Consider the following 25,236-nt stretch of genomic DNA (forward strand, 5'->3'; position numbering starts at 1 on the left):
GAACAGCACCCTTGAACTTTATCAGAGCCACTTATGACCCCTATTCAGACAAGAAGAATGGTGCACAATGAAGAGTGATCTAGGGAATAAATATTGCTGAAACCTTTCCTTACAGACAGGCGAGGAGGTAAAAACCTCTAAATATCTGATCTAATATATATTCTAGGAATGAGTTTGCCTATGCTTCCAGTGATGGGAAAATTTACATCCGCCATTTTGCATTAGCAAGTTCTGAGATGACTCTTGAGAATATTCTAAGAGGACATGAGGCAGAAGTCACTTCCGTCGTTTGGCATAATCTCAAGGACAAGTGGATCACAGGCTCTGAAGATGGAACTATTCGAATATGGGTAGGAAACAATAGAATCTACAAATAGAACACCAATATGTACAATATACTAATGACAAACATACAAGCCATATTGTCCCTTACTTAGCACTGGGTAACCGGCCAGAATAGGGCAATTCAATTTAAAGAGGTATCTTTATAGTGAGATATTATCATAAGCAGTGGATTCAATAACAATAATTCCCAGCCTACATGAGCACACATTTATACTCCAGATCACACCAAATATTAATCTACTGTCAAATATTACTGTCAACGTGTTGGATCTAGATCTTTTGACATTGTTGTTAGAGCAAATATGAAGAATGATGACTGCAGCAGGTAATCCCACAACATTCGCACTATACAGATTGAAGGACAAATAGTTTTACTACTGTTTACTGCATATTAATGATCATATACATATGAACAGATTTACCTTAGTTAAAATCACCATCTGTAATGTCTGCAGAGTGAAGATGGGGCACAGTGCGAGAGGATCCTGCACACCAAGGAAGTGGTCATGTGTATTTGTATTGACCAAATAAATGGGTGCATTGTTGCAGGGGTACATGACACTATAAGGTAATATAGAAATATACATTTTATCTTTCTCCTAACCATACTTTGTCACCAATAAATAAAAAAATTATATTATACTATTGTAATAAAAGTATATTAAGTCAGACGATTGCACAACATTAACATAAAAGAGAATCAGTACATTAAAAACAATTCTATTATATTAAGAGGACCTGTCAAAAGTGGTCAGTTTTTGCTCTTATTTTATTCATGTGACTCTTATAAGTATTTAATTTTTTTTTATTTTTTAAATCCGCCATACGGTTTAAAAAATAAAGCTCTTTTTATTCAGTGCTAATTTTGATGATCTGTACAAGGGGGTGTGGCTCATGTAGTGATGATTGTCAGCCTAAAGACACACCCTCAGAGTATCTGTAAGCCACTCCCCCTTATTAACAACCATGAAACTTAGCACTAAATAAAAAAGCCCAAAAATTCTGAAACCGTATGGTGGATTTAAAAAAATTATATAAAAATGGATTACTCAGGGGAGCAGAATAAAAGGGGAGCAAAAACTGAGCACTTATGACCTGCTATCATGTCATCCTTAACGGGTTATTCTGGTCTCATCTCTATGATAATGACAGGAACTCTACAGATCTCCACATGCAGCTTCCTTTATATATAAGGCATCTTTAAAACATATTTAAGCGCTATTTTTCAGGTTTTACATGTGATCCTCACACTTCTTTTCTGCTATTGTTAGTGCACAGAAAAGTGACATACACTATAGATGCAAAGTATCTACACAGTGATGCCTCCTTGTTAATCCCTAAGAAATTCCATCAATCTTTGATATATAGAGTCCAAAATAGGTGACTAGAGCCAAAACACGAAATAGGCAAAGTTAGATGCCATCTCAGGTATCATTGAGGATGAGAGGCACAATTCATGGGTTTATGTAGCTGATACTTTATGTGACGTGGTACGTTGGGCCAATTGGTTAGGATATGGCATTGGTTACATAAAGATTTTCAGTTTGTCAGGTACCAACAATAGCCAATCATCTCTTGGATGTGGATGGAAGTAGTTGAGAGACCAAAGTCCAGTGCTAAAGCATACATACTTATACATGTGAGAAAGGCAAGGAAGAAAGAATGAAAAGAGTTACTGCCTCTCTTAGGCCCGAAGATAGCCTATGACGGCATCTACAGTATATGGTAACGTCACCATCCAACTTTGAATGTTTAGAGATTAAGTGTTTGGAAGCAAATAGGGAGATTGTAAAATATATAAGAATACTAGAGATTGGTGGGGATGAGTGGAACCAACATATGAAGGACTGTTCATTTTACAGCTATGATGGTTCAGGGAACAATGGTGGGCAGATCCTGAAACTCATCTTTGTCAACAGTTGAGCTTGTCTTGTTCCTGATCATGAGGATGAGCAGAAAGTTTTGCTATTATCCATGGACTGTCCCATTATGTTTATTCATTGTTTGGTCACTTGCTATTATTTCTGTACATAGTTTTACTTTTTTCAGGGTTTATGATCCAGACACTCTTCTTCTGGTTCAACGTAATGTAGGACACACAGATCTAATCCGTTGCATAGTGCATGTTCCAGAGACGAAGCAGGTACTGTTCGAATAATTAGTATATTTTATCTAGTTTTAGCAATTAGCAAGAATTATAAAATGTTAATATCTGTCTTTGTCTTTCCAGTATGCTTCTGTTTCCTGGGACAGGACGGTCAGACTGTGGAAGGCGTACTGCAAGGCAAATCAATACAGTAGTGTAGTTTAATCATGGAGTGTTAATATTTTAGTATTAGTCAAAATAATGGCCCTTTGTATCAAAGCTATAAAAGTGAAAATCTCACCTTTTGCCCATTGAATACCACTGAGAACTGATTAAATTGCAGAAAGAATAAAAGCTGCTCTTTGATTGAAGCTACAAGCATCAAAGTCAATTTTTCTATCTGGTAGTTATAATAAACAGGGTTGATGCTATGTTGTGACTGCACATACCTTTGATCATAGACGCTTGTTATAGGCTGAATGTTATATAGACTGAACATTTTCAGGAATTCTATCAAGTCAATTATAGAATCATAAAGAGCAAATCTTTGAAGAACACAAAAACTTTGTATGGTTACAAATATATCCTGTAGCTTTGTAAATAAAAACTGAATCTTTTTCATTGTCGACAGTTGATAAAAATTAGCATGTATTGTGTTTGTGTAAAGTTTTAAAGTTTTACAGCATTGTTATTTTACATATTACCGTATTTTTCGCTTTGTAAGACGCTCCGGATTATAAGACGCACCCCAAATTTTGAGGAGAAAAATAGGAAAAAACTATTTTTTAATAAATTGGTGGGGCGTCTTATAATCCATGCGTCTTATTACTTACCAGGGGTTGTGGTTGTGGTGGATCAGGGTCCCAGGCTCGTTGCCGGAGGCAGGAGTGGAGCATTGCTGCAGGCTGGGATGAGGGGGTCTGCAGGGGGCTCCTGTGCTGCAGGGGGGCTCCTGTGCTGCAGCCTGGGATGAGGGGTCTGCAGGGGGCTCCTTTGCTGCAGGCTGGGATGAGGGGTCTGCAGGGGGCTCCTGTGCTGTAGGGCTGTCTCCGGTGCTGCGGGGGGCTCTGGCGACATTTTGTGAAAGACCAGAGCCCCCCGGCAGTTCTTCCATGCGTTCCAGTATGACTAATTCCGGGAAAATGGCCGCCGGAATCTCGAGAGATGAGATCTCAGCGCTGAAATCTCATCTCCCGAGATTCCGGCGGCCATTTTCCCGGAGTCAGTCATACTGGAACTAACTCCGGGAAAATGGCCGCCGGAATCTCAAGAGATGAGATCTCAGCGCTGAAATCTCATCTCCCGAGATTCCGGCGGCCATTTTCCCGGAATTAGTCATACTGGAACGCATGGAAGAACTGCCGGGGGGCTCTGGTCTTTCACAAAATGTCGCCAGAGCCCCCCGCAGCACCGGAGCCTTCAGCATCACCCGGGGCAGCAGCGGACAACCCCGGCAGTGGCGGCGGATGACAGCGGCGGCAGGCGGTAGCGGCGGCGGACACCCCCTCCTCCCAGCCTGTAATGGTAAGCGGTATATCCGCTTTGTTAGACGCACCCACATTTCCCCCCCAAATTTGGGGGAAATAAAGTGCGTCTTACAAAGCGGAAAATACGGTAATTTGTTTTGTTGTAACAGTCTTAGAATTAATAGTATAATGTATATACATAGTGGATGCTTTCCTGAAACGGAAAGTACTTGCAAGCAGCATAATACAAAGAATAGCAGGTTTACCCAGAATCCTTTGCAGTAGGCGGAGCTATGCAAATCATCTCTTTCCACCCCCTGTCTAATCCACAGCGCTTGGAACCGCCAAGCGTGCAATGCTGCGGATTAGTTTCTAAATTTGCACAGCCAACCAATTCCTACCTGTGGACACGTGTTTCGGGCTTTAGGCCCTCATCAGCACAGGGCTGGAATTGGTTGGCTGTATGGAGTGGGCCTCCCTAAGGTGGCTAGCATGTAGTATAATGTATAAACTATAGGATAAATAAAAAAAACAAACAAAGCAATATGAAAGATATTAAACTTGAAAAGGATAACAATTAATAAAATTTATAGCGCAGACTCACCTTACGTGTCATTACTTTGCATGTGATGCCTTGAATTAACACTGTAAATTAAAAATTTGAGGGTGCTGTCTTACCAAAGATAGCCCATTCTAGGTTATCTAAACTTTGTTTATATTTTCACCGCTCAAAATCTTTATTGGGTGATCAGGCAGCTCTCACTCAAAATTTTTAGAGGGTCACCATGCGACCCTCGCTCTTAATGTTTCCAGGGTGTGTATGATGCCGTCCTCCATAGTTTTCACAGGATGTGGTTGAGGCCTACCTCTACATTTCTCTTACATATATGCATAACCCCCCAGTTATTTCAGTTCGTGCACTTAGTGCATAGGCTTTACCAATCTAGGAGTCCCACTCCTTAATAATGGGAAAAATATGTTTTCTGAGGCCCTCCTGTACTTGTCTTCCAGGGTGTATTGTAGTCCATTGTTCCAATATTTGGCAGCCCTTGGGAAAGAAATGTTTTCTGAGGCCTTCATCTATGTGTCTTCCAGGGTGTATTGCAGTCCCTTCTAATTTTTCGTGGCCCTTGCACTTAGTGCATAGGCTTTACCAGTCTAGTAGTCACACTCCTAAAAAATTTATTTACTGATGACTACTGGTGTGTTTTATTTCCCTCTCTACTATGTCATCCACTGCAGTCATAGGCAGCAAGGAAATGCAATGAGAGAAAGACCTGCTATTAAGAGGTGGAGGATTTTTTTTCTCTTTTTAATTTTGCTTGATATACAAGTCATTAAACAGAAAAGAATGTTTCCTACATTTTTTCCTGTAAAATCAATTTTCTCATTGGTTTTGTATGTTTTATGTCAATCTGTAAAAGTGACGTAATAGTCATTGGTCCCACCAGCGACTTGGGAGTCAGAGAAGCATCCAGACTTCTTCCCCATGCAGTTTGTATTACATTTGAGTGCTGTTTCCATCCATTTCAGCGATTTTCTTGTTCCCCAATCCTCCTGCTGGGTTTTCTGGAAAGATGCTTGAGTTTCCATTTAACTTCCAACAACACAAAAAAATGGGGAAAAAAGGCAAATTATTAATAGTTTCACAGAAAACCCTCAAAATAGCCTGGACAAAATTGTTGGCATCCTCAATTTTATATTTAGTTTCACACCCTGTGGAATAAATAACTGAAATTAATAGTTTCCTATAACCATCAACAAGCTACTTACACCTTTCAGCTGGAATTTTGGACTATGCTTCTTTTGCAAACTACTCCAGGTCTCTCATATTTGAAAGATGTCTTGTCTCAACATGTGATTTCTGCCTCTACTTGCTAGGCGATCGCCTACTTCTGCTTTCCTTTGTCCTGGCCATGCCATATAAAAAAAGGCATAAGCAGAGCAAAGGTAGTGCTATTGCAGTCATTAAAGACACTGGTGAGGGAGGGCTGCGCAAGGTTAGAGTGAATTGCCCTGAATGCTGAAAAATAAAGAAGAGTGTGCCTCCAGTTATAATGCCACAGAGTGCCCCACGCAATATTTGTGCCTCCTCAAATAATGCCCCTAGGGTGCCACCTACCTTAATAAGGCCCCTCCAATATTTCCCCCTACAATGATAATGCCCCATCAGAGAGTCCCCCTCAGTTTTATTACCCTCCAAATAAAAACACCTGCTTAATGTGAACCCTCCAAGATTTAGTGCCCTGTCAAGTAAAAATCCCCCCCCAATGTGCTGCCATCTGTATAATGCTGCATACCATGCAAAAAATAAAGTTTAATAAACTAAATAATTAATAACTAATTAAATATAAAAAAAAAAAAAAAAAGTTGATACTCGCCTAACCTGGTCCTCTTTTTTGCTGCACTCAAGACTCAAGAACGGGCAGCAAGCAACGCAATACAGTGATGGCATAGTGATGTTATAGCATCGCCTTGCCGCCGGGTAGTGCAGGGAGCTTGTTGCCGCTTGCTCTACCAGATGAATGTACCAGCGTCGTATAGAGAACTTTATAAACTTAATTTTTTAATACAAAACTCCTTAAAAACATAACAGAACTCTATATATAATCCAGAAACACATTGCCTATGCATTTTAAAGCTAGAAAGACTTTTTAATTGCCATACATGATTTTCATTTAATCACCTGTTAAGAGACCTCAATATGCATAAATCATGTAATTCTGGATTACATAAAGGTTTTACTATGTTTTTAACCCCTCCCCAACATGGCTATTTTACATGTCTGCATTTTCGTTTTTTCCTCTTCTTTTCTCAGAGACTTTTTTATTTTTCCCTCAACATAACTGTATGAGGGCCTATTTTTTTGCTGGACAAGTTGCACTTTTGATTGACACCATTCATGTGATGTACTGGAAAGCAGAGGAAAAAAATCCACGTGTGGCAAAATTGTAGAAAAAATAAGTGCAATACCACAATTGTTTTTTTTTAATTTATTTATCATGTTTAGTATGCAATAAAAAATTACCTGGCAATATGATTCTCCAGCTCAGTATGATTGCAAAACTATTAAACAAGCATAGTGACAAAAAAATTCATAAATGTAATAATTAGAAAAAAAAAAAAATTTGTGCAACCATTTACTAAGAACTGCAATATTTTTAATATTTGTTAGATGAGTCTGTGTGAAAGCTTAGCTTTTGCTCTCTGAACTGACATTTATATTGATACCATTTGAGGCATATGTGATGTTTTTATTATTTCTTATTGCAATTGTTTGCAGTGATGTGGCAGCCGAAAAACCATTATTCTGGCATCTACATTTTTTTTTCTCATTACACCATTTATCCATCTGGCTAATTAATTTTATATTTTGATAGATCGGACTTACCGTATATACTCGAGTATAAGCCGAGATTTTCAGCCCATTTTTTGGGGCCGAAAGTCCCCCTCTCGGCTTATACTCGAGTCATACCCAGGGGCAGCAGGGGAGGGGGGCGGGGGCTGTCTAATTGTACTCACCTGCTCCTGGCGCAGTCCCTGCAGGTCCCTGGCTGCCCGGTGCCCCAGCTTCTTCCAGTACTGAGGGTTCACGTGGTACCGCTCATTACAGTAATGAATATGCGGCTCCACCTCCCATAGGGGTGGAGCTGCATATTCATTACTGTAATGAGCGGTAACAGTGACCGCTCAGTACAGGAAGAAGCAGCAGCGCCGGGGAAGCAGGGACTGCACCGCGCCAGGAGCAGGTGAGTATAGTGGAGAGGTGGAGCGCAGCGCTGCGTGATATTCACCTGCTCCTCGTTCCAGCCGCCGCTCCATGTTCAGCGTCTTCTGCAGTGATGCTCAGGTCAGAGGGCGCGATGACGTGGTTAGTGTGCGCCCTCTACGTGAACGTCAGTGCAGAAGACGCTGAAGAAGGAGTGGCACTGGAACAAAGTCAGGTGAATATTGAAAGTGCCGGGGGCCTGAGCTACGAAGAGATGAGCATGTGATTTTTTTTTTCTTTATCGCAGCAACAGCAAATGTGGCAAGTGTCTGTATGGAGCCATAATCAACGTTCGTGCAGCACTATATGGGGCAAATATCTTTATGGAGCATCTATGAGGCCATGTGCAGCACTATATGGGGCAAGTGTCTGCATGGGGCCATAATCAACGTTTGTGCAGCACTATATGGGGCAAGTGTCTGTATGGGGCCATAATCAACGTTTGTGCAGCACTATATAGGGCAAGTGTCTGTATGGGGCCATAATCAACGTTTGTGCAGCACTATATAGGGCAAGTGTCTGTATGGGGCCATAATCAACGTTTGTGCAGCACTATATGGAGCAAGTGTCTGTATGGTGCCATAATCAACGTTTGTGCAGCACTATATGGGGCAAGTGTCTGTATGGGGCCATAATCAACGTTTGTGCAGCACTATATGGGGCAAGTGTCTGTATGGAGCAACTTATGAGACCATAACGTTTGTGCAGCACTATATGGGGGCAAATATCTCTATGGAGCATCTTATGGGGCCATAATCAACGTTTGTGCAGCACTATATGGGGCAGGTGTCTGTATGGAGCATCTTATGGGGCCATAATCAACATTTGTGCCGCATTATATTGGGCAAATGTGTCTATGGAGCATCTTATGGGGCTATTATTAACGTTTATGCAGGATTATATGGGGCATATTTTAATATGGAGCATCTTTAGGGCCATCATAAACTTTATGTAGCATTATATGGGGCTCCTGATTCAATATGGATATTCAAAAACACTTAACCTACTGATGTCTCAATTAATTTTACTCTTATTGGTATCTATTTTTACTTTTGACATTTACCAGTAGCTGCTGCATTTCCCACCCTAGGCTTATACTCGGGTCATTAAGTTTTCCCAGTTTTTTGTGGCAAAATTAGGGGGTCGGCTTATACTCGAGTATATACGGTATATGGATGTAAAAATACCACATATATATATATATATATATATACAGTATATATATATACTGTATATATATGTATATGTATATATAAATATATATATGTATATATATATCGATATATATATATATATATATATACGTATATATATATATATATATACGTATATATATATATATATATATATATATATATATATATATAGATAGATATATATATACATATATATATATTTTTTGTCCTATTACCTTATTCTTCATGAGGGAAAAGGAGTGTGATTCCAACTCTTATATTTTTTATATATTTGACCCCTTCCACGACATTTAACATAAGTTTACGTCATGGTCGGGAAGGGGTAAATTTACGTCATACTGATCATGAAAGCACAGAAGCAGTGCCCGCACAACTGACACCAGGAATCAAGTCATTTTACACCCTAAATGCCACTAACAATAGTGATAATAGCATTTAGAAGGCAGGGAGAAGGAGGGAGCTCCATCTCCCTTCAGATCTGTGCCCACCTGATGTCATCACGGGGACTCGATCATTGTCATGGCAATCCGAGATCTTCATGGCAACATCCAAGTCACCGACCTACCGCAAGCCTGTTAGACCTTGCTTAGGGCATGGTCTAAGAGGCTTCTGTCAGTGCAGCACAGACAGATATAATTGCAATGCATTATACTGGCGATCAGACTAATAAATGTAAAAAAACGTTTTTTAAAAAATAGCAAAAATATTTTGAAAAACTCATAAAATAAATAGAAAATGGAAAAAATTAGACCAGTAAATAAATATATTTATGTAAAAAATAAAAAATAAACCTAACCTATAAAACAGTCACACTATTTAACCCCTTCTATATACTTCATAAAAAGAGTTAACTAAAAGTGGCAAAAAACTATACTTTTTCATCATGACGCCAAAAAAAGTGGAATACAATGCCTTAAAAAATAAAAATATCATCTTAACCCACAGAAAAACACCACCATACAACTCTGTCAGTGGAGGAATAAAAAAGTTATAACTTTTAAAATATAGCAAGGCCCAAACAATTATTTTTTCTATTAAACAGTTTTTATTGTGTAAAATTGGCAAAACGAAAAAAAAAATTATACAAATGTGGTATCGCTGTATTCATACTGACTCGAAGAATAAACAAGTTTTACCATACAGTAAACAGTATAGGAAAAAGAAGAAAAACTATTCCTGACTTGCTGGTTTTTGTTCATTCCACATCCCAAAAATCGGAAAAGAAAGCAATAAAAAATTTTATGTTTCTGGTACCAATAAAAACATCTTGTTCAGTAAAAAAAAAACCCTCACATGAGTCTGCTGGCAGAAATATAGAAAAATTGCAGCTCTCAAAATATGGCTTTGCAAAAACTTTATTTGGCAAAAAAAAGTACTTTTTAGTTTGTGACAACAGGCAAACATAAAAACCTATATAAATCTGGTATCGATGTTATCATATCATTCAGAAGAATAGAGTTGTCTAATCACTTAGGCTGCCGTCACACTCTCAGTATTTGGTCAGTATTTTACATCAGTATTTGTAAGCCAAAACCAGGAGTGGGTGATAAATGCCGGAGTGGTGCATATGTTTCTGTTATACTTTTCCTCTAGTTGTTCCACTCCTGGTTTTGCCTTACAAATACTGACCAAATACTGAGAGTGTGACGGCAGCCTTATACTCTATGAAAAACTGTATAAAAATAAATAAAAGCAATTCTAGACCTGCTGTTGATTTGTACATTCTGACTCCTAAAGAAAAGATCGCAGTAACGATTGGCTCACATTTATCCTGCACTCTATGCAGAGCGCTTACACCGGGGTTTCCATGTAAATCTCTGAAATATGTTGTTCAGATGGAACTTGCGGTGGAAGATCCCCTATAATGAGGCAGATGAAGACACTGTGGATGCTCTCTGGCCCATGACCCAGTGGTGTATGTCTTTTTAAGTGTGAATAAAATACAGTCAGACAAAGTTTTGTACACATCTGCAAAGAAGGACACCGCTGAACATAGGCCAGGCGTAGTCCAGAGTAACTCTGCTGCCTCATTATAGTGAATGGATCTGTCGATGGGGTTTCATCGGAATTATGTCATTTGGAAATTTCAATGGAAAACTTGATGTAAGTTCTCAGCATAGAGTGTGGAATAAATGTGATCCAAAATGTTAGGTAAAGTGTTCCCAATAAAAGCTTCAACTCTATCCACAAGAAAAGCAAGTTTTTTTCACTCAGCAAAACCCATTGTTGTTTGATTCTGGAAAACACACATGGTGTAGTCAAAATTGTCACTACACCTATAGATAAATTCCTTGAATGGTGTACTCTCCAAAATGGGGTCACTAGAAAGGGCATTCTGCTCTTCTGGCACTTAAGGGCTCTGTAGAGTCCACAAACTATTCTATGATCATTTGTTCTCCAAGAGTCAACTAGTGCTCCTTACCGCCTGATTCTCATCATGTGGCAGTACTGCACAGTCACAAATGGGGTATTGCCACGTTCATCAGAAATTGTATTGTATGACACATTTTGGTGCCATTCTTACCCATTTCCCCTTGTAAAAATTAAAATTTTTGGCTAAAACTAAATTTTTGATGTAAAATGTTAATTATGGCATCCGCAATCTATTCCAGCCAAAATTGATCCCCTGAGTTCAGTTGGCGCTCCTTCGCTTTCAAGCCCTGCTGTGTGTCCAAACAGTAGTTTTCTACCACAGATGGGGTATCAGTGTACTCAAAAAAAAATTGTATAACATATTCTATGGTCCATTTTCTCCTGTTACCCTTACGAAAATGAAACATTTGGGGCACAACCAATTCTTTCATTTTCACGGCTAAACATTATAAAATTCTGTGAAACACCTGTGGGTTCAAGGTGCTCACGACACCTCTAGGTAAGTTTTTGAGGGGTGTGGTTTCCGAAACAGAGTCACTTGTGGTAGTTTCTACTGTTTAGGCACCTCAGCGGGTCTGAAAACGCAACATGACTTCTGCTATCTATTTCAGCCAATATTTTATTTTCCCAAGGGTAACAGAAGAAATTGGACCCCAAATGTTGTTGTGCAATTTTTCCTGAGTACACTGATACCCCATATGTGGAGGTAAACCACTGTTTGGGCACATGGCAGAGCTCGGAAGGGAAGGAGCGCAGTTTGTAATGCAATCTTAGATGGAATGATCTGCAGGCGTCACATTGCATTTGCAGAGCCCCTAATGTACCTAAGCAGTAGATATCCCCCACAAGTGACCCCATATTAAAAACTAGACCCCCCCAAGGAACTTATCTAGATGTATTGTGAGAACTTTGAACCCTCAAGTGTTTCACTACAGTTTATAACGCCGTGAAAATAAAAAATCATTTTTTTTTCCACAAAAATGATTTTTTTAGGCCCCACATTTTTATTTTCCCAAGGGTAACAAGAGAAATTGGACCCCAAAAGTTGTTGTCCAATTTGTCCTGAGTACACTGATACCCCATATGTTGGGGTAAACCCCTGTTTGGGCGCACAGGAGAGCTCGGAAGGGAAGGAGCACTGTTTTACTTTTTCAAAGCAGAATTGGCTGGAATTGAGATCAGACGCCATGTCGCGCTTGGAGAGCCCCTGATGTGCCTAAACAGTGGAAACCCCCAATTATAACTGAAACCCTAACCCAAACACACCCCTAACCCTAATCCCAACCCTAACCATAACCCTAACCACACCCATAACCCAAACACGCCCCTAACTCTAATCCCAACCATACCCCTAACTTCAATTCCAACCCTAACCACACCCCTAACTCCAACACACTCCTAACCCTAATCCCAACCATAACCCTAACCACACCCCTAACCCTGACACACCCCTAACCCTAATTTCAACCCTAATCCCAACCATAAATGTATCCCTAACCCTAACTTTAGCCCCAACCCTAACTTTAGCCCCAACCCTAACCCTAACTGTAGCCCCAACCCAAACTGTAGCCCCAACCCTAACCCTAATGGGAAAATGGAAATAAATACTTTTATTATTTTTCCCTAACTAAGGGGGTGATGAAGGGGGGTTTGATTTACTAATTACAGTGGGGGGTTTTAAGCGGATTTTTATGATTGGCAGCTGTCACACACTAAAAGACGCTTTTTTATTGCAAAAAATAATTTTTGCGTCTCCTCATTTTGAGAGCTATAATTTTTCCATATTTTGATCCACAGAGTCATGTGAGCGCTTGTTTTTTTGCGGGATGAGTTGACTTTTTTATTGGTACAATTTTCGGGCATGTGACATTGTTTGATCGCTTTTTATTCCGATTTTTGTGAGGCAGAATGATCAAAAACCGGTTATTCATGAATTTGTTTTGGGGGAGGCGTTTATACCGTTCCACGTTTGGTAAAATTGATAAAGCAGTTTTATTCTTCGGGTCAGTACGATTACAGCGATACCTCATTTACATCATTTTTTTATGTTTTGGCGCTTTTATACGATAAAAACTATTTTATATAACAAATTATTATTTTTGCATCGCTTTATTCTGAGGACTATTTTTTCGCTGATGATGCTGTATGGCAGCTAATTTTTTGCAGGACAAGATGACGTTTTCAGCGGTACCATTTTTTTTATATCCGTCTTTTTGATCCCGTGTTATTCCACTTTTTGTTCGGCGGTATGATAATAAAGCGTTGTTTTTTGCCTCTTTTTTTTTTTACAGTGTTCACTGAAGGGGTTAACTAGTGGGACAGTTTTATAAGTCGGGTCGTTACGGACGTGGCGATGCTAAATATGTGTACTTTTATTTTTATTTTTATTTAGATAAAGAAATGTATTCATTGGAACAATATTTTTTTTCTTTATTTAGGATTTAAAAAAAAATTCTTTTACACATCCAAATATTATTTTTTTTACTTTTTTACATTGCCCCAGGGTGGGACATCACTATATATTGTCAGATCGCTGATCTGACACTTTGCAAAGCACTGTGTCAAATCGGCGATCTGACAGGCAGTGCTGCAGGCTTGCCGGCACCTGCTCTCAGCAGGCGCTTGGAAGCCACCTCCCTGCAGGAACCAGAAGGAGCCCCACCGCCATTTTGAATCCGGTGCTTGTAGGGAGGAGATGCTTGGAACAACGCGATCACATTGTGTTGTTCCGAGGGTCTCAGGGAAGCCCCCTCCTTGCCCAATGTGTCCCTATGCCGCCGGAACACTGTGATCATGTTTGATCGCAGTGTTCCAGGGGTTAATGTGCCAGGAGCGGTCACGGACCGCCCGATAGAGCCGGATGTCAGCTGTGATAGTCAGCTGACACTCGGCCGTGCTCCCCCGTGAGTGCGGCTGATCGGTGATAACGTACTATCCCGTCGGTGGTCATTGGGGCCCAGACCATCTCGATGGGATAGTACTTCGGATGTCAGAAAGGGGTTAATTGTTTGAAGTACCTAAAGGGTTGTTAAACTTATTTAATGTGGTTTTGAGCACTTTGAAGGATGCAGTTTTGGGGTATTTTCTGTCATATAGGCTCCTTAAAATCACTTGAAATGTGATGTCATCCCTAAAAAAAATGGTTTTGTAAATTTTGTTGGAAAATTGCAAAATTACTTTTAAACTTTTAACCCTTCTAACTTTCCTAACAAAAAAAATTATGTTTCAAACATTGTGCTAAGCAGACATGTGGGTAAATGTTATTTATACAACTATTTTGTATGATATAACTACCCAGTTTAAGGGCATAAAACTAAAAAGTCTGAAAATTGCAAAATTTTCAAAATTTTCTCCAGATTCCAGTATTTCCACGAATAAACGCAGAAAAATGCAAGTCTTCCAGGTCCTGGAGCAGCAAAACAGCCCAGACCATCACACCACCCTCATATTTTACTGTTGTTATGATGTTCCTTTTCTGGAATGCTGTGTTACTTCTACACCAGATATAAATGGGACATACACCTTCCAAAAAGTTCAACTTTTGTCTCTTCAGCCCAGAATATTCTCCCAAAAGTTTTAGGGATCATCAAAGTGTTTTCTGGCAAAACTGAAACAAGCCTTTATATTCTTATTGCTCAGGGGTGGTTTTCGTCATGGAACTCTGCAATCAGACCACTTTTGCCCAATCTCTTTCCTATTGTGAAGTGAAGTCATGAACACTGACCTTTGCTAAGGCAAGTGATGCCTGCAGTTCTTTGGATGTGGTTGTGGTGTATTTTGTGACGTCTTGGATGAGTCATTGCTGCGCTCTTGGGGTAATTTTGTTCAGCCGGCCACTCCTGGTGAGATAATGGCTCTCACTGTGGTTCGCTTTTCAAGAACTAAAGGTCTACTTCACTTTGTCAGGCAGGTATTATTTAAGTGATTTCTTGATTGAGAACAGATGTGTCAGTAATCAGGTATGTGTGTAGCTAGGGAATTTGAACTCAGCTTCTCAAAGAAGTGATAAAACCACCGTTATGTTTTAAGAGGGGAGCAATCACTTTTTCACACAGGGACCTGTAGGTTTGGATTTCTTTATCTCTTAATAATAAAGTCCTTCATTTAAAAACTGCATTTTGTATTTACTTGTGCTATCTTTGTCTAATATTTAAATTTGTTTGGTTATCTGGAAAATTTAAGTGTGACAAAGATTAAAAAGAATAGGAAATCAATAAAGGGGCAAACACATTTTCACACAACTGTATAAGAAAAATGTGGGATTCTCTGGAATAACACTTCAAATTGCATATATCAATTCAAGACATAAGTTTGAAGCGCCCCCATGGGGTCGTGGGGTACTCGGTACCGGGTCCTGCGGTTCTCAGGGGGATGTCACGGTGGCTGACCCGGTCCGTGGCCCTGGGACGTCCATGTAAAAGGGAAAGGTCTTTACATAGTAACATAGTAACATAGTTAGTAAGGCCGAAAAAAGACATTTGTCCATCCAGTTCAGCCTATATTCCATCATAATAAATCCCCAGATCTACGTCCTTCTACAGAACCTAATAATTGTATGATACAATATTGTTCTGCTCCAGGAAGACATCCAGGCCTCTCTTGAACCCCTCGACTGAGTTCGCCATCACCACCTCCTCAGGCAAGCAATTCCAGATTCTCACTGCCCTAACAGTAAAGAATCCTCTTCTATGTTGGTGGAAAAACCTTCTCTCCTCCAGACGCAAAGAATGCCCCCTTGTGCCCGTCACCTTCCTTGGTATAAACAGATCCTCAGCGAGATATTTGTATTGTCCCCTTATATACTTATACATGGTTATTAGATCGCCCCTCAGTCGTCTTTTTTCTAGACTAAATAATCCTAATTTCGCTAATCTATCTGGGTATTGTAGTTCTCCCATCCCCTTTATTAATTTTGTTGCCCTCCTTTGTACTCTCTCTAGTTCCATTATATCCTTCCTGAGCACCGGTGCCCAAAACTGGACACAGTACTCCATGTGCGGTCTAACTAGGGATTTGTACAGAGGCAGTATAATGCTCTCATCATGTGTATCCAGACCTCTTTTAATGCACCCCATGATCCTATTTGCCTTGGCAGCTGCTGCCTGGCACTGGCTGCTCCAGGTAAGTTTATCATTAACTAGGATCCCCAAGTCCTTCTCCCTGTCAGATTTACCCAGTGGTTTCCCGTTCAGTGTGTAATGGTGATATTGATTCCCTCTTCCCATGTGTATAACCTTACATTTATCATTGTTAAACCTCATCTGCCACTTTTCAGCCCAAGTTTCCAACTTATCCAGATCCATCTGTAGCAGAATACTATCTTCTCTTGTATTAACTGCTTTACATAGTTTTGTATCATCTGCAAATATCGATATTTTACTGTGTAAACCTTCTACCAGATCATTAATGAATATGTTGAAGAGAACAGGTCCCAATACTGACCCCTGCGGTACCCCACTGGTCACAGCGACCCAGTTAGAGACTATACCATTTATAACCACCCTCTGCTTTCTATCACTAAGCCAGTTACTAACCCATTTACACACATTTTCCCCCAGACCAAGCATTCTCATTTTGTGTACCAACCTCTTGTGCGGCACGGTATCAAACGCTTTGGAAAAATCGAGATATACCACGTCCAATGACTCACCGTGGTCCAGTCTATAGCTTACCTCTTCATAAAAACTGATTAGATTGGTTTGACAGGAGCGATTTCTCATAAACCCATGCTGATATGGAGTTAAACAGTTATTCTCATTGAGATAATCCAGAATAACATCCCTCAGAAACCCTTCAAATATTTTACCAACAATAGAGGTTAGACTTACTGGCCTATAATTTCCAGGTTCACTTTTAGAGCCCTTTTTGAATATTGGCACCACATTTGCTATGCGCCAGTCCTGCGGAACAGACCCTGTCGCTATAGAGTCACTAAAAATAAGAAATAATGGTTTATCTATTACATTACTTAGTTCTCTTAGTACTCGTGGGTGTATGCCATCCGGACCCGGAGATTTATCTATTTTAATCATATTTAGCCGGTTTCGCACCTCTTCTTGGGTTAGATTGGTGACCCTTAATATAGGGTTTTCATTGTTTCTTGGGATTTCACCTAGCATTTCATTTTCCACCGTGAATACCGTGGAGAAGAAGGTGTTTAATATGTTAGCTTTTTCCTCGTCATCTACAACCATTCTTTCCTCACTATTTTTTAAGGGGCCTACATTTTCAGTTTTTATTCTTTTACTATTGATATAGTTGAAGAACAGTTTGGGATTAGTTTTACTCTCCTTAGCAATGTGCTTCTCTGTTTCCTTTTTGGCAGCTTTAATTAGTTTTTTAGATAAAGTATTTTTCTCCCTATAGTTTTTTAGAGCTTCAATGGTGCCATCCTGCTTTAGTAGTGCAAATGCTTTCTTTTTACTGTTAATTGCCTGTCTTACTTCTTTGTTTAGCCACATTGGGTTTTTCCTATTTCTAGTCCTTTTATTCCCACAAGGTATAAACCGCTTACACTGCCTATTTAGGATGTTCTTAAACATTTCCCATTTATTATCTGTATTCTCATTTCTGAGGATATTGTCCCAGTCTACCAGATTAAGGGCATCTCTAAGCTGTTCAAACTTTGCCTTCCTAAAGTTCAATGTTTTTGTGACTCCCTGACAAGTCCCCCTAGTGAAAGACAGGTGAAACTGCACAATATTGTGGTCGCTATTTCCTAAATGCCCAACCACCTGCAGATTTGTTATTCTGTCAGGTCTATTAGATAGTATTAGGTCTAAAAGTGCTGCTCCTCTGGTTGGATTCTGCACCAATTGTGAAAGATAATTTTTCTTGGTTAGTAGCAGAAACCTGTTGCCTTTATGGGTTTCACAGGTTTCTGTTTCCCAGTTAATATCCGGGTAGTTAAAGTCCCCCATAACCAGGACCTCATTATGGGTTGCAGCTTCATCTATCTGCTTTAGAAGTAGACTTTCCATGCTTTCAGTTATATTTGGGGGTTTGTAACAGACCCCAATGAGAATTTTGTTACCATTTTTCCCTCCATGAATTTCAACCCATATGGACTCGACATCCTCATTCCCTTCGCTAATATCCTCCCTTAAAGTGGACTTTAGACAAGACTTTACATAGAGACAAACCCCTCCTCCTCTCCGATTTTTACGATCCTTTCTAAACAGACTGTAACCCTGTAAGTTAACTGCCCAGTCATAGCTTTCATCTAACCATGTCTCGGTTATTCCCACTATGTCAAAGTTACCTGTAGATATTTCTGTCTTAATGTCTTTAAGGGAAATGTTTGTGACGCCACCTGTGGTATTCGGTCAGGGTGACCGACGCTGCTTTATTGGGTCCGCTGGGGTGATGTTATGGCAGCTAGATGGTATACCTTCCCACAGGTGAAGTATATCCCCAGGGCTTCCCAGTGTGTAGATGGTGGATGGTGAGAGGCACAGTGAAGACGAAGGATGCATGGTTGCAGTCTCTTTACCTTTTACTGAAGGCTTCAGCATCCACAGTCCAGAGCACAGATCACAGGGCAGACAGAGTCCGGCTGGTTTGGAGGCAAATCCAGAGTCCCCTTGTCAAGGTAGAAATCAGTAGCCTTCCTCTAGCGCCATGGTGTTGTAGTCCCTTACTTCTAAGCTTCTCATAAGGTCCTCACAACTGTTGTAGATGTTACAGATGTTATGTCTCTCTCTCTCTGTCCCCCAGATGGATAGGACAAACCTGTATGACCGGTGGCTTTAGGCGTTTTACAGGGACTCTATCATGCCCCAGCCTCTAAGGGGTGCCACCTTGCCTCCTGGGTGTAGGGGCGGACAGGTAACGTGAAATTAGCTGTCCTGTCGGTCTCTGGAGCAAGGCATAAAGGATCATTGCTCCCTCGGTGTGTTGGCTACCGGGATCCTGCGCCTCAGAAGGAGGCAGCCTGCTCCTGGCTGGTCTCCCTCTGATATCCTCTCCTTTGCTGACTTCCTTTACGCTTGCTGCAATATGTTCTGCTTTCTATTCGTCTGTTTCCTAGGAGCTGCAGCACTTTAGGCTACACGGCTCCTATGCTTCCTTTCCCTCTATCTCCCTGACAGGAACTGAACCCTTTCCCTCCAGATCAGGATGTGCTTATAGGGGAGTTCACCTTAAACAGGCTTAGAGCTCCCCCTTCTGGTCTGGAGTGTGAACATGTTGCATGCATTGTGTTACCTGACAAAGAGTTCTCCTTCATTGTCTTCAAACGTAGTATCACTCTCCCCGAGAGGAAAACGATGCCACTGCGACGACCAGGACCCTGGGGCGCCGCAATTTTATTTTGCTTCCTATACCCTACATGCTATTCAGAACAGCAACTTTTCCGCCAGTGAATTTTGTGAGACAGTGACCCAAGCAAGTAAAGCAAATGTCCTTTAATGTCCAAATACTGCATATATGCCATCACTCACATCTAGATCGCAGCTGGAAACATGAAAATAAAGTCCCGCTGGCACTTGCATCTCCGCAAGTTCTCGGGCGCTAGTGTGTACGTCCACATCGCTGGCTCTGGCCAGCCCATATAAATGCATTGATCCTACTGACAGATTCCCTTTAATATGTGTTGACAACACAATCTTTACACATGCCACTTTAGAATAAATTATGTAGCTGAACTATGAAGTTCCCAATATTGCTTTCCCAACAGCAACCAGTACGTATGAATAAATAGGAGACAAAAAAACCTAAAACTAAAACAATAAAGCAAATTATACAAAAGTTGTACGTTTTCTTGCACATTTAAACTGAACAACTGATCAAATGAGACAATTTACCAGGAAATATATTACAATTTGCATCAATTTAGTTTTCTGTGTTTTGGAATAATAGATCTATGACCTTAGGAGTGGCAGTAGCAGCAGGTACTATTGACCTGAACCCATGTGTGTCTGACCAGCATTGAACTGCGAGCAGATGGCAATGGGATTACACAGGTAATTATTTAATGCTGAGACAAAAACAGCCTAGTAATCCTCATGCTCCCCTCCTACTAGACGTATGCTGTCCACCGTTCTAACCAGAGGAGGTATCCGATCTGCCTGAATGCACCAAGCACTGTGAGCAGGGAAGACTTCTAATACCACAATCACAACTTTTTTCAGAACGCCGCATTCTGCGAAGAATGTTGTATTATGGGTGAAGTTAAAAAGGTAAGTGCATATGGATTTGTGTATGAGATATGTACAGAGGCGGTTGAAAGTTTGTGAACCCTTTGGAACTTAACATATTTCTGCTTGTAGCTTTCTGTCAAATTTATACAGAAATATAGAATATTCTAAGGGTTCACAAACTTTAAAGCACCACTGTAGTGGTAGGAGTTGGATACTCACTATATTATTGACTTGATTCTGGTTGTTGCATTAATTATCAATAATTATTATTACTGGCAGATCTACATAATATAAATCACAGTTTACCGGGAAGTATGTGATTTGATTTATATTTGTTATTTGCGGATTAAAGTGTTATTCCTCCATTTGAAAGTTATCCTCTATCCATGGGGTAGACATCCCAATCGCTGGGACCACTGGCGACAGCGGAGCACTGCACACTTCCTTAAGAATGAATGGAGTGGCAGTGTGCGTGACCGACAACCTCTCCATTCACACCGGGCTCTGAAAAAGTCCAATTCTATGGAACAGTGGGGGTTTCCAACTATTGGACCACAGCAATCGTGACATTATCCCCTATCTAATGGAAAGGGTAACTTAACTTTCAAACTTGAAAATATTCCTTTAATCCTTAAGTAATTATGGATCAAAACCCACACCATTTCTCGGGATTCCAGGGTTTGGACCCTCAGTGATTTAGGATGAATACCAGGGTGGGTAATTTTCTGGATATTAATATTGATTATTTTCAAAAGGAGAATATCGCTTTAAACATTTAGAAAACAACAAGTGTTAGAACAGTCCCACAGGTAATATACATGTAGCAGGTACAACTTAGCAAAGGTCAGTATTGTCCTGTATGATTGCTCCATCGATGGCCTATGTGAGGACTATAGGACCGGTCGGTGTGCCAGCATTAGCAAATGAGGCACACAAGTAATTCCGCACACTGAAGTTGGGTTAGAAGATCTAACGCGGAAAAACTAGAGCTAGGGATAGACCTTGCTTATAGGTGAGCTAGGGACGGCGCAACTGGACACATAGATGGGGTAATGTTGTGCAACATTGGAGATTTCGAGAAGAGGTGGAGAGTCATGTATGATAGTTGGAAAGTGACGTCTTGGCACCTACTTAGGAATTAGTAGCATACAATAATTAAGGTGATGTTAATCCTGGGGGAATTCTGTCAGGATTACGCTTACATCACATTTCTAATTAACTAGAGATGTACTGCTAGAGCTAATACTGATGTCTTCTGTGGAAGAGAGGATTTCGTGCCCCATTTAATTGATAAATAGAGATGAAAACTAATCTATTGGATTTTCTAATTAAAAGGATCAATGATAATGATCTATTGCTTCAAACTCATTTTTATGTATATAAGTAATGGATATCAGCTCACCAGGCATTACATGGTCACATGGCTGGTTTCAGAGACAGGGTTAATGTGAAAGGAAAGCGAGGCCAGCATCCGGATCATTAGGACACCATTTATGCTTTATTTCTTAATGTTAAAATTACAGAATGGATCGATTCCAAAAGCATGAAACAAAGCCTGGAAATGAAAATTAGAGTTCAGGACAAAATAGTTCATTAAATATGGATTTATTAAGTGCAACATAATATTACATTTCAAAAAAGAATCCCTCACAGGGGAAATAGCAAATGCCTGGAGTATAATTTATAAGGGTTTGACCAGTAAGCATAGTAACACCTAAATATATCCTCCGCATTTAACCATGAAGGAAATAGTAGCAAAAACACCAAAAAACTACCTTCACACAAGGCCAGTAAAATACATGTAAACTTTATTAATAACAATAAAACAAGTAATCAGTAATGGGTTAACAGCACAGGCAAATTGGTGGGACACCCAGTGTTGTGAATTCAGCTTTTGGGCTCCCTCCGGTAGTTGTAGAGGGTAATGCAGTTGTGCCTGGACTGCAGGAGTGGACAGGTGTATCTACTAATTGCAAAACTGACTGGGGTATATAGCTTTGCTGGATCCTTTAGTCAGTGCCAGTTGTCCATTGTTCTGGAAGGATTCACTTCCCTGCTGGTCTCTCCAGTTTGCTGTGCTTTTCTACAAAGATAAGTCCTGGCTTTGTTTTTGCTGTCCACCTGCTGTGGACCTATAGTTCTGTGCATATTCATGTTTTTGTCTTGTCCAGCTTAGTCTGTGAAGGATTTTTTGCAGCCTAGCTATTTCTCTGGAGATGCAGATATACCCCCATGTCTTTAGTCAGATGTGGTGATCCGTATTTTCTGCGGTGGATATTTTCTAGTGTTTTTATACTGACCGCATAGTACTCTGTTCTATTCTTTCTTTTTAGCTAGTATGGCCTCCTATGCTAAAATCTGATTTCATATCTGCGTATGTTATTTCCCTCTCCTCTCACAGTCAATATTTGTGGGGGGCTATCTATCCTTTGGGGATTTTCTCTGAGGCAAGATAGGTTTCCTGTTTCTGTCTTTAGGGGTAGTTAGATCTTAGGCTGTGCCGAGGGGTCTAGGGAGTGTTAGGTACCCCCCACGGCTACTTCTAGTTGCGCTGCTAGGTTCAGGGTTTGCGGTCAGTACAGGGACCACCTTCTCCAGAGTCCATCTCATGCTGCTCCTAGGCCACCAGATCATAACAACCCAGGTAGAGACTCCAATAATAATAGTTATAATAATCTTTCCATAGTACAATAAACCATGTGCAAATGTGCCATGTGACCATGTACAAACATGCCAATAACAATGAACAAATAAATAATACAAGTGTATAGATAAACAATAATGTAATAATTACCTATGGAGCGCTCCTGGGGACCCACCACACTCGAAGCGCGTTTCTGAATGAACATCCTCCAAAGCCGGTGATTCCATAATTTTTGCCAGGGGTTGTATTTAATGATAATGGTAAATTTATGTTGATATGTTTTGCGTTGATTTCTATAAATATTAGAAATTTGTTCATTTCTAAAAATTTGTAATATTCAAACTCTGAATGATTATCCCTTTAACCCCTTTGTGACATGCGCCGTACTAGTACTGCGCTGCCGGCACTGCATTTGTGCCAGCAGCAGTACTAGTACGGTGCACCGATCACCGCGGTCTCGCGCTGAGCGCCGCGGTGATCGGGTGCGGGTGTCAGCTGTATATGACAGCTGACACCCCGCAGCAATGCCCACGATTGGCGGTAGCGCCGATCGCGGGCATTTAACCCCTCTGATGCCACTGTTAGTAGTGACAGCGGCATAAAGGGGGATCGCGCAGGGACGGGGGCTCCCTGCGCTCTCCCACCGGAGAAACGTGATGAGATCGCGTTGCTCCGGTGACCCGGAAGGAGTCCCCGGATCCAAGATGGCCGCGGGACTCCTTCTGGGTCATGAAATGACCTGGCTAGCCGGCGCCTGCTGAGAGTTGCTGAGAGCAGGCGCCGGAAAGCCACCTAAGCTTGTCTGTCAGATCGTTGATCTGACAGAGTGCTATGCACACTGCCAGATCAACGATCTGATCTAATACAGTGATGTCCCACCCTGGGACAATGGTAGAAAGTAAAAAAATAAAAAAAAATAGAATGTATAAAAAAAAATAAAAAAAATCCCCAAATAAAGAAAAAAAAATTTTCCCAGTAAATCCATTTATTTATGTAAATAAAAAAAAAACAATAAAAGTACACATATTTGGTATCGCCGCGTCCGTAACGACCCGCTCTATAGAACTATCCCACTAGTTAACCCCTTCAGTGAACACCGCAAAAAAAATAAATAAAAAAAGGCAAAAACATTGCTTTATTATCATACAGGCGAACAAAAAGTGGAATAACACGCGATCAAAACGACGTATATAAATAACCATGGTACCGCTGAAAACATCATCTTGTCCCACAAAAAAAAAGCCGCCATACAGCATCATCAGCAGAAAAATAAAAAAGTTATAGCTCTCAGAATAAAGCGATGCAAAAACAATTATTTTTTTATATAAAATAGTTTTTATTGTGTAAAAGCGCCAAAACATAAAAAAATGATATAAATGAGGTATCGCTGTAATCGTACTGACCTGAAGAATAATGCTGCTTTATCAATTTTACCACACGTGGAACGGTATAAACGCCCCCCCTAAAAGAATTTCAGGAATTGCTGGTTTTTGTTCATTCCGCCTCATAAAAATCGGAATAAAAAGCGATTAAAAAATGTCATCTGCCCGAAAATGGTACCAATAAAAACATCAACTCGTTCCGCAAAAAACAAGATCTCACATGACTCTGTGGGCCAAAATATGGATAAATTATAGCTCTCAAAATGTGGTGATACAAAAACTATTTTTTGCAATAAAAAGCGTCTTTTAGTGTGTGACAGCTGCCAACCCTAAAAATCCGCCAAAAAAACGCTATAAAAGTAAATCAAACCCCCCCCCTTCATCACCCCCTTAGTTAGGGAAAAATAATAAAATGTAAAAAAAAAGTATTTATTTCCATTTTCCCATTAGGGTTAGGGCTAGGGTTAGGACTAGGGTTAGGGCTAGGGTTAGGGTTGGGGTTGGGGCTAGGGTTAGGGTTACCATTGGGATTAGGGTTAGGGGTGTGTTTGGATTAGGGTTTCAGTTAGAATTGGGGGGTTTCCACTGTTTCGGCACATCAGGGGCTCTCCAAACGCGACATGGCGTCCGATCTCAATTCCAGCCAATTCTGCATTGAAAAACTAAAACACTGCTCCTTCCCTTCCGAGTTCTCCTGTGCGCCCAAACAGTGGTTCCCCCCAACATATGGGGTATCAGCGTTCTCAGGACAAGTTGGACAACAACTTTTGGGGTCCAATTTGTCCTGTTACCCTTGGGAAAAAAAACCTGGAGGCTAAAATATCATTTTCGTGGA

At 40.5% G+C, this 25,236-nt stretch overlaps 2 protein-coding genes across 3 annotated transcripts in view; both read left to right on the forward strand.

Annotated features, from left to right (window-relative positions):
- Positions 1 to 3,150, forward strand: part of LOC138673982 (uncharacterized) — a 41,670-nt gene extending 38,520 nt beyond the window's left edge. Inside the window, exons 7-10 of the mRNA XM_069761982.1 lie at positions 167 to 350; positions 801 to 913; positions 2,395 to 2,488; positions 2,576 to 3,150. Coding sequence (XP_069618083.1) covers positions 167 to 350; positions 801 to 913; positions 2,395 to 2,488; positions 2,576 to 2,656 — 472 coding nt within the window. The 3' untranslated portion in view covers positions 2,657 to 3,150. The remainder of the gene's footprint in view (positions 1 to 166; positions 351 to 800; positions 914 to 2,394; positions 2,489 to 2,575) is intronic.
- Positions 3,151 to 20,262: 17,112 nt separating this feature from the next.
- The window catches only part of LOC138673983 (ADP-ribosylation factor-like protein 3), a 63,080-nt gene continuing 58,106 nt past the window's right edge, over positions 20,263 to 25,236 (forward strand). For both annotated transcript variants that reach the window (XM_069761983.1, XM_069761984.1), the window contains exon 1: positions 20,263 to 20,414. In XM_069761983.1, coding sequence (XP_069618084.1) covers positions 20,397 to 20,414 — 18 coding nt within the window. In that variant the 5' untranslated portion in view covers positions 20,263 to 20,396. The remainder of the gene's footprint in view (positions 20,415 to 25,236) is intronic.

The sequence above is a fragment of the Ranitomeya imitator genome, chromosome 4 (genome assembly GCF_032444005.1).
Source record: "Ranitomeya imitator isolate aRanImi1 chromosome 4, aRanImi1.pri, whole genome shotgun sequence".
Classification (NCBI taxonomy): Eukaryota; Metazoa; Chordata; class Amphibia; order Anura; family Dendrobatidae; genus Ranitomeya; species Ranitomeya imitator.